Raw genomic sequence first — 7844 nt, 5'->3', positions numbered from 1 at the left:
ACAGAGCAGCCGCCCCACCCAGTTCACAGAGAGAGAGCAGCCGCCCCACCCAGTTCACAGAGCAGCCGCCCCACCCAGTTCACAGAGAGAGAGCAGCCACCCCACCCAGTTCACCGAGAGAGAGCAGCCACCCCACCCAGTTCACAGAGAGCGAGAGCAGCCGCCCCACCCAGTTCACAGAGAGAGAGCAGCCGCCCCACCCAGTTCACCGAGAGAGAGCAGCTGCCCCACCCAGTTCACAGAGAGCGAGAGCAGCCGCCCCACCCAGTTCACAGAGAGAGAGCAGCCGCCCCACCCAGTTCACCGAGAGAGCAGCCGCCCCACCCAGTTCACCGAGAGCGAGAGCAGCCGCCCCACCCAGTTCACAGAGAGCGAGAGCAGCCGCCCCACCCAGTTCACAGAGAGCGAGAGCAGCCGCCCCACCCAGTTCACAGAGAGCGAGAGCAGCCGCCCCACCCAGTTCACAGAGAGAGAGAGCAGCCGCCCCACCCAGTTCACAGAGAGAGTGCACCTGACTAGGGACATTAGCCAAGCTGCGTTCACTCCATCAGTGTAACATCCTGCAGGCTGGTGGGATGTCGGTACTGCCCCCCAAGATCCACCACTCATCTGTGCAGAAGGCCTCGCAGTAATTCCGAGGAGCAGTATAGGACCCCCCCACATATCTGTATACTGACTGAACAAACGCTGAAGACAACCCTTAGCTGTAAATCCTTATTATTAAGAGGGGCAGGAAACATCCGTATCTGTGGCTGGCGTGTGCGAGGCATCCTCCGCTCCCGCGGTTCCCCTGCTCAGCGCACCTCCGCTCCCGCGGTTCCCCTGCTCAGCCCGCCTCCGCTCCCGCGGTTCCCCTGCTCAGCGCGCCTCCGCTCCCGCGGTTCCCCTGCTCAGCGCGCCTCCGCTCCCGTGGTTCCCCTGCTCAGCACGCCTCCGCTCCCGCGGTTCTCCTGCTCAGCGCGCCTCCGCTCCCGCGGTTCTCCTGCTCGCCTCCGCTCCCTTTACTTCATGCACACAATGATGTTGGAGTCGGTGTCCAGTCGCTCATCAAGCTCTCGGTAGCTCATTCCTGGGGAGAAAAGACGAGCATTACATGGAGGACACCCTGTATATCTGTACACGGGGGCAGGTGTCAGGGTTATTCCCTCCCCCATCCGTATGTTAATACCAGTCATGGCGTCTTCCTGGTACCTGTCTTGCAGCAGATCTCGTCGTAGCTGTGGCTTCCAGTATAGAGGCGAGCAGGGGGGCTGCGCTCATCGCGGGACACTTTCACCGGGTATTTCTGGAGTCTTCGGATCAGCTTCTTCATCAGCCCAAACTGGATGAGTTTCCTGTGTCACACAGAATATAAGGTACAGGACGGGTCAGCGACACAATCTGCGCTGCCGGCGGCGGGGGAGAAGCAGCGATGAGCAGCGCCACAAACCTCCCAGAAGGATTTGCTGTTACGATGTCCTGCTGCTCATTTCCAGTCCCTTCACCCCACAATGTGTCCCAATTTCGACCCAAACCCCTTTCCGCCTGGACCCTTGGTTGTGCACACTATACCGCACTGACCTTTCATCCACTTTCTGCAGCTGCTGTGTGTGACGGGCGATAAGGTCGCGGACAGTGGTGCCGGGGCTGAGGCCGCAGTACAGCTGGAAGACGTCGCGCAGACTTGGCCGCTTTAGACCTAAGAGCCGGCAAACAAGGGACACGTGTGACGAAGGATGGAGAGCTGCCCCGCACCAGCACCATCATCCGGCAGGGCTCACCGTGCGCCACATTGTATTGCCCATATAACGGCGAGACACCGACTGTAGAAGAGGTGGTTACAATCTATTCATCTCTGTTCTCAGCCATTTTAGTCTGGGGAGAGGCTGACTGTGGTTAATGTCAGCGGAATACCCCTTTACATCACTGACAATGCTATAGACGTGCTCTCTCAGAAAGCAGCGTCCTCCCCCACCCCAATATACAGGCCACCGGCAGCAGTCAATCCCAAAGGAAAATCCCGGATAAAGTGATAACTGTCACCTGGTTTACTGATGTAGGAGACGCACTCCTCCTGCAGAGCCTTGTCGTGAATCAGCTCCTGCACCCGGGGCGTCGGGCAATACACATTGGAGTACTGCAAGGAGAAGACGAGATGTACACAGCGGGCAAAGAGCGGGCGGCTGTCCGGGCCATCCTAAAGAGCGGGCGGCCATCCCATAGAACTGCAGCGGGCACAGAGAACTATCAGTCCCAGCCATCCTAGACAGCGGGCGGCCATCCCATAGAACTGCAGCAGGCAAAGAGCGAGCGGCTGTCCGGGCCATCCTAAAGAGCGGGCGGCCATCCCATAGAACTGCAGCGGGCACAGAGAACTATCAGTCCCAGCCATCCTAGACGGCAGGCGGCCATCCCATAGTTCTCTGGACCTGCTGCGGTTCTGTCAGCTGTCCGGGCCATCCTAAAGAGCGGGCGGCCATCCCATAGAACTGCAGCAGGCACAGAGAACTATCAGTCCCAGCCATCCTAGACAGCGGGCGGCCATCCCATAGTTCTCTGGACCTGCTGCGGTTCTGTCAGCTGTCCGGGCCATCCTAAAGAGCGGGCCGCCATCCCATAGAACTGCAGCAGGCACAGAGAACTATCAGTCCCAGCCATCCTAGACAGCGGGCGGCCATCCCATAGAACTGCAGCAGGCAAAGAGCGAGCGGCTGTCCGGGCCATCCTAAAGAGCGAGCGGCCATCCCATAGAACTGCAGCGGGCACAGAGAACTATCAGTCCCAGCCATCCTAGACAGTGGGCGGCCATCCCATAGAACTGCAGCGGGCACAGAGAACTATCAGTCCCAGCCATCCTAGACAGCAGGCGGCCATCCCATAGTTCTTTGGACCTGGTGCGGTTCTGTCAGCTGTCCCAGCCATCCTAGACAGCGGGCGGCCATCCCATAGTTCTTTGGACCTGCTGCGGTTCTGTCAGCTGTCCCAGCCATCCTAGAAGCATTGCAGCCCGCAGGAGCAGCAGCTATCCCAGCTGGTCCAGAGAGCGAGCGGGCAGCCCGCAGGAGCAGCAGCTATCCCAGCTGGTCCAGAGAGCGAGCGGGCAGCCCGCAGGAGCAGCAGCTATCCCAGCTGGTCCAGAGAGCGAGCGGGCAGCCCGCAGGAGCAGCAGCTATCCCAGCTGGTCCAGAGAGCGAGCGGGCAGCCCGCAGGAGTAGCAGCTATCCCAGCTGGTCCAGAGAGCGAGCGGGCAGCCCGCAGGAGCAGCAGCTATCCCAGCTGGTCCAGGGAGCGAGCGGGCAGCCCGCAGGAGCAGCAGCTATCCCAGCTGGTCCAGGGAGCGAGCGGGCAGCCCGCAGGAGCAGCAGCTATCCCAGCTCGTCCAGGGAGCGAGCGGGCAGCCCGCAGGAGCAGCAGCTATCCCAGCTCGTCCAGGGAGCGAGCGGCCGGCTGGACATGAGGTCAAACACAAGTCATGCTGAAATCAAAACCCCAGAAATCCTGAGATTCTTACCTGGAAGATGGAAACTAAAGTCACCACCCCATAATACCTAGAAACAGGAAGATGAGAGTTATAATCAAGCACGGCTTATAATGAACACAGAAACATCTGATGGAGGAGTCCTGGATCCTCAGACATTGCGGACTATCAGCCGGTCACAGGCTGGACACTCGCAGTCGGAGGTTTTGGTAAATTCCAGATTACAGAGTTTTGATCGATCACATTTTCTGGATCATCAGATGTAGGATTAAAGGGATTGTATTCTTCATCCAGTCGGCGCCCGCTGCAGCACTCACATAAGGTTCTGGATCGCTATCCGCACAAGGTTCAGCTCCACATCGGCCTCAGCCGAGATCTTCTGGATGTGGCGGAAACCATCAATGTACGGAAGAATCTGGAGGAGAAAATTCAGTCACAACCCCGAATCATGACTATAATTCTACACATGCAGTGAACACTGACACGTGCAGAGCAGTTAAACTGTGAATCGACACGGATTTGTAAGGCATTCAGGATCCGAGGAAAGCTGGGTGACGCTGATGACTTGCCTGCTGCGTTGTCAGATCCCACTGTGCATTACAGAACTCTTCCTTGTCTTCTGTGAACACGGGCACGTCGTACTCCTGGGCTGTGGGGGGCGCCGCACGCAGATCTATCACCTTCAGGTGCATGGTGTTACTTTCATCTAGAAGAAGAAGACATCAATGAGCAGGGAGTGATCAGCGGCGCCCAGCGGACGGAAGGACTCCGGGGCTGTACCTATAGGCAGGGAGCATTCTCCGGTGGAGTTCAGCCCCTCCAGCAGGATACTCATGATGGGCACCAACCGCTGCTTACTGTCCTCATTAGAGATGAAGCCGGACTCCAGCTACAACGAGACAAGAAGGTGACGGACCTGCTCCAGAATCAAGCTGGACATTGGAAACAGTCAGCAACATCCTCACTAGAGCGCCTCAAATACATCAGAGGCCGGGACAGATTCCCATAATGCAAGTCCCCTCAGCAGACCCTGAACAAGCAGGGAATGCTGGGAGATTCCAGCTCTGAAGCCTGCTCATAAACCCCTGAGACCCCCACCTCCAGCGTCTTCAGGTATCCTGCCAGCTTCTTGACGATGGGCTCCAGCGCGCACGTCTTGGCCCTGGCGTTACACACGAAGCCCAGGTTAAAGAGCAAGGCGTTGCGGCTGTACTTCTTGTGCTCGATGCACACCGGGCAACCGATCAGCTTCTTGTCCATGGCGGTGCTGTAGAGAGACCAGAGGAGACTCAGCGGCAGGGGAGACCCAAAACCTCAGCTATTACATTAAAGGCTGGGGGCCCCTGTGATCCGGGGCCACGGTATTTACACTTACACTGTGATCAGCTTGTTTTGGAGCTCGGGTTTGGTGATTATATAAACCTGGACGGTGTCAAACAGCTCCCGTGAGATGTACTCCTCAGGAACCTGCCGATACACGGGTGACATCATCATCCCGCCGCAGTGCAGCCAGTATCATGCAGCGTCATCTCCACTCACCTGGTAACGGATCTTGGGGCCGAGGGTCGGATGGAACTCACTGAAGAAAACGCACTCGATCCTCCGACTGGACATCACTGCAGATATCGAGAGAGAGAGAGGCTGTCACTAAGCAGGGGCGGGTCTGTGGATAGCAAGAGAGGATGTCACTAAGCGGGGGCGGGTCTGTGGATAGCAAGAGAGGCTGTCACTAAGCGGGGGCGGGTCTGTGGATAGCAAGAGAGGCTGTCACTAAGCGGGGGCGGGTCTGTGGAGATCAAGAGAGGATGTCACTAAGCGGGGGCGGGTCTGTGGATAGCAAGAGAGGCTGTCACTAAGCGGGGGCGGGTCTGTGGATAGCAAGAGAGGATGTCACTAAGCGGGGGCGGGTCTGTGGATAGCAAGAGAGGCTGTCACTAAGTGGGGCGGGGCCTGTGGATATCAAGAGAGGATGTCACTAAGTGGGGCGGGGCCTGTGGATAGCAAGAGAGGCTGTCACTAAGCGAGGCGGGTCTGTGGAGATCAAGAGAGGCTGTCACTAAGCGGGGGCGGGTCTGTGGATAGCAAGAGAGGCTGTCACTAAGCGGGGGCGGGTCTGTGGAGATCAAGAGAGGATGTCACTAAGCGGGGTCAGGTCTGTGGATAGCAAGAGAGGATGTCACTAAGCAGGGGCGGGTCTGTGGATAGCAAGAGAGGATGTCACTAAGCGGGGTCGGGTCTGTGGAGATCAAGAGAGGATGTCACTAAGCGGGGGCGGGTCTGTGGATAGCAAGAGAGGCTGTCACTAAGCGGGGTCAGGTCTGTGGATAGCAAGAGAGGATGTCACTAAGAGGGGGCGGGTCTGTGGATAGCAAGAGAGGATGTCACTAAGAGGGGGCGGGTCTGTGGATAGCAAGAGAGGATGTCACTAAGCGGGGTCGGGTCTGTGGATAGCAAGAGAGGATGTCACTAAGCGGGGTCGGGTCTGTGGATAGCAAGAGAGGATGTCACTAAGCGGGGTCGGGTTTGTGGATAGCAAGAGAGGATGTCACTAAGCAGGGGCGGGTCTGTGGATAGCAAGAGAGGCTGTCACTAAGCGGGGTCAGGTCTGTGGATAGCAAGAGAGGATGTCACTAAGCAGGGGCGGGTCTGTGGATAGCAAGAGAGGATGTCACTAAGCGGGGGCGGGTCTGTGGATAGCAAGAGAGGCTGTCACTAAGCGGGGTCAGGTCTGTGGATAGCAAGAGAGGATGTCACTAAGCAGGGGCGGGTCTGTGGATAGCAAGAGAGGATGTCACTAAGCGGGGTCGGGTCTGTGGATAGCAAGAGAGGATGTCACTAAGCAGGGGCGGGTCTGTGGATAGCAAGAGAGGATGTCACTAAGCGGGGTCGGGTCTGTGGATAGCAAGAGAGGATGTCACTAAGCGGGGTCGGGTCTGTGGATAGCAAGAGAGGATGTCACTAAGCAGGGGCGGGTCTGTGGATAGCAAGAGAGGCTGTCACTAAGCGGGGGCGGGTCTGTGGATAGCAAGAGAGGATGTCACTAAGCGGGGTCGGGTCTGTGGATAGCAAGAGAGGATGTCACTAAGCGGGGTCGGGTCTGTGGATAGCAAGAGAGGATGTCACTAAGCGGGGGCGGGTCTGTGGATAGCAAGAGAGGATGTCACTAAGTGGGGGAGGGGCTGTGGATATCAAGAGAGAGGCCGTCACTAAGCAGGGGCGGCGGGGCCTGTGGATATCAAGAGAGGCTGTCACTTAGCGGGGTGGGGCCTGTGGGTGACAGTGCCCACGGAGAATGCTACGTTGGTGCTATATGGGCACATCATGGAATTATCTCTGCAAGGCTTGGTACCCTGAGCACACAGGCGCCCTTCTCACTGTATCTGGAAACTGTACGGTACTATATGAGCACTGTACGGTACTATATGAGCACTGTACGGTACTGTATGAGCACTGTACGGTACTGTATGAGCACTGTATGAGCACTGTACGGTACTGTATGAGCACTGTACGGTACTGTATGAGCACTGTACGGTACTGTATGAGCACTGTACGGTACTGTATGAGCACTGTACGGTACTGTATGAGCACTGTACGGTACTATATGAGCACTGTACGGTACTGTATGAGCACTCTCTGGGCACAATACGGTACTGTATGAGCACTGTACGGTACTATATGAGCACTGTACGGTACTATATGAGCACTGTACGGTACTATAGGAGCACTCTCTGGGCACAATACGGTACTGTATGAGCACTGTACGGTACTATAGGAGCACTGTATGAGCACTGTAGGGTACTATAGGAGCACTGTACGGTACTATATGAGCACTGTACGGTACTATATGAGCACTGTACGGTACTATAGGAGCACTCTCTGGGCACAATACGGTACTGTATGAGCACTGTACGGTACTATAGGAGCACTGTATGAGCACTGTACGGTACTATAGGAGCACTGTACGGTACTATATGTGCACTGTACGGTACTATATGAGCACTGTACGGTACTATATGTGCACTGTACGGTACTATATGAGCACTGTACGGTACTGTATGTGCACTGTACGGTACTATAGGAGCACTGTACGGTACTATAGGAGCACTGTATGAGCACTCTCTGGGCACAATACGGTACTGTATGAACCCTCATGGCACGATATGAGCACTATCTGGCACTATATTAGCCTCTATGTCAGTACATTCCCATTTAAACCCTCCTCCTTCCTCTTTCTTCCCTGGTTCCACAGTTTGAGCCCCCTCCTCTCAGCAGGGGTCGGAATGGGGGGCAGATCCCGCCCCCCCAGCGCTGCTCGGTACTCACTCTTGCTCTTCAGGCAATCACAGATCACACCGGAAGCAGCGAGGAAGCGTTTCAAGCCTCGCTC

At 56.6% G+C, this 7844-nt stretch overlaps 1 protein-coding gene across 1 annotated transcript; it reads right to left on the bottom strand.

Annotated features, from left to right (window-relative positions):
• Positions 1-473: 473 nt before the first annotated feature.
• On the bottom strand, positions 474-7830 carry NPRL2 (NPR2 like, GATOR1 complex subunit). The gene is made up of 12 exons (XM_040406888.1): positions 7781-7830; positions 4997-5073; positions 4833-4924; positions 4556-4724; positions 4238-4346; positions 4027-4163; positions 3775-3872; positions 3491-3527; positions 2023-2116; positions 1561-1678; positions 1192-1334; positions 474-1069 (listed from the first exon to the last, which is right to left on the bottom strand). Coding segments are annotated over exons 1-12 (1143 nt in total). The 5' UTR covers positions 7782-7830; the 3' UTR covers positions 474-1001.
• Between the last annotated feature and the right edge of the window lie 14 nt (positions 7831-7844).

Source organism: Bufo bufo, chromosome 9, assembly GCF_905171765.1.
Source record: "Bufo bufo chromosome 9, aBufBuf1.1, whole genome shotgun sequence".
NCBI classification, from domain to species: Eukaryota; Metazoa; Chordata; class Amphibia; order Anura; family Bufonidae; genus Bufo; species Bufo bufo.
Note: the sequence above shows the minus strand (reverse complement) of the source record. Positions and strands in the feature narration are given on the sequence as shown.

Bases quoted from the DNA above. Each gene is read 5' to 3' on its own strand.
- NPRL2 (XM_040406888.1), bottom strand. The intron at 3,873-4,026 runs GCAAGTCATCAG...TTTCTCCTCCAG, and splicing joins GGGATCTGACAACGCAGCAG to ATTCTTCCGTACATTGATGG. The intron at 1,070-1,191 runs GTACCAGGAAGA...TTTTCTCCCCAG, and splicing joins CGAGATCTGCTGCAAGACAG to GAATGAGCTACCGAGAGCTT.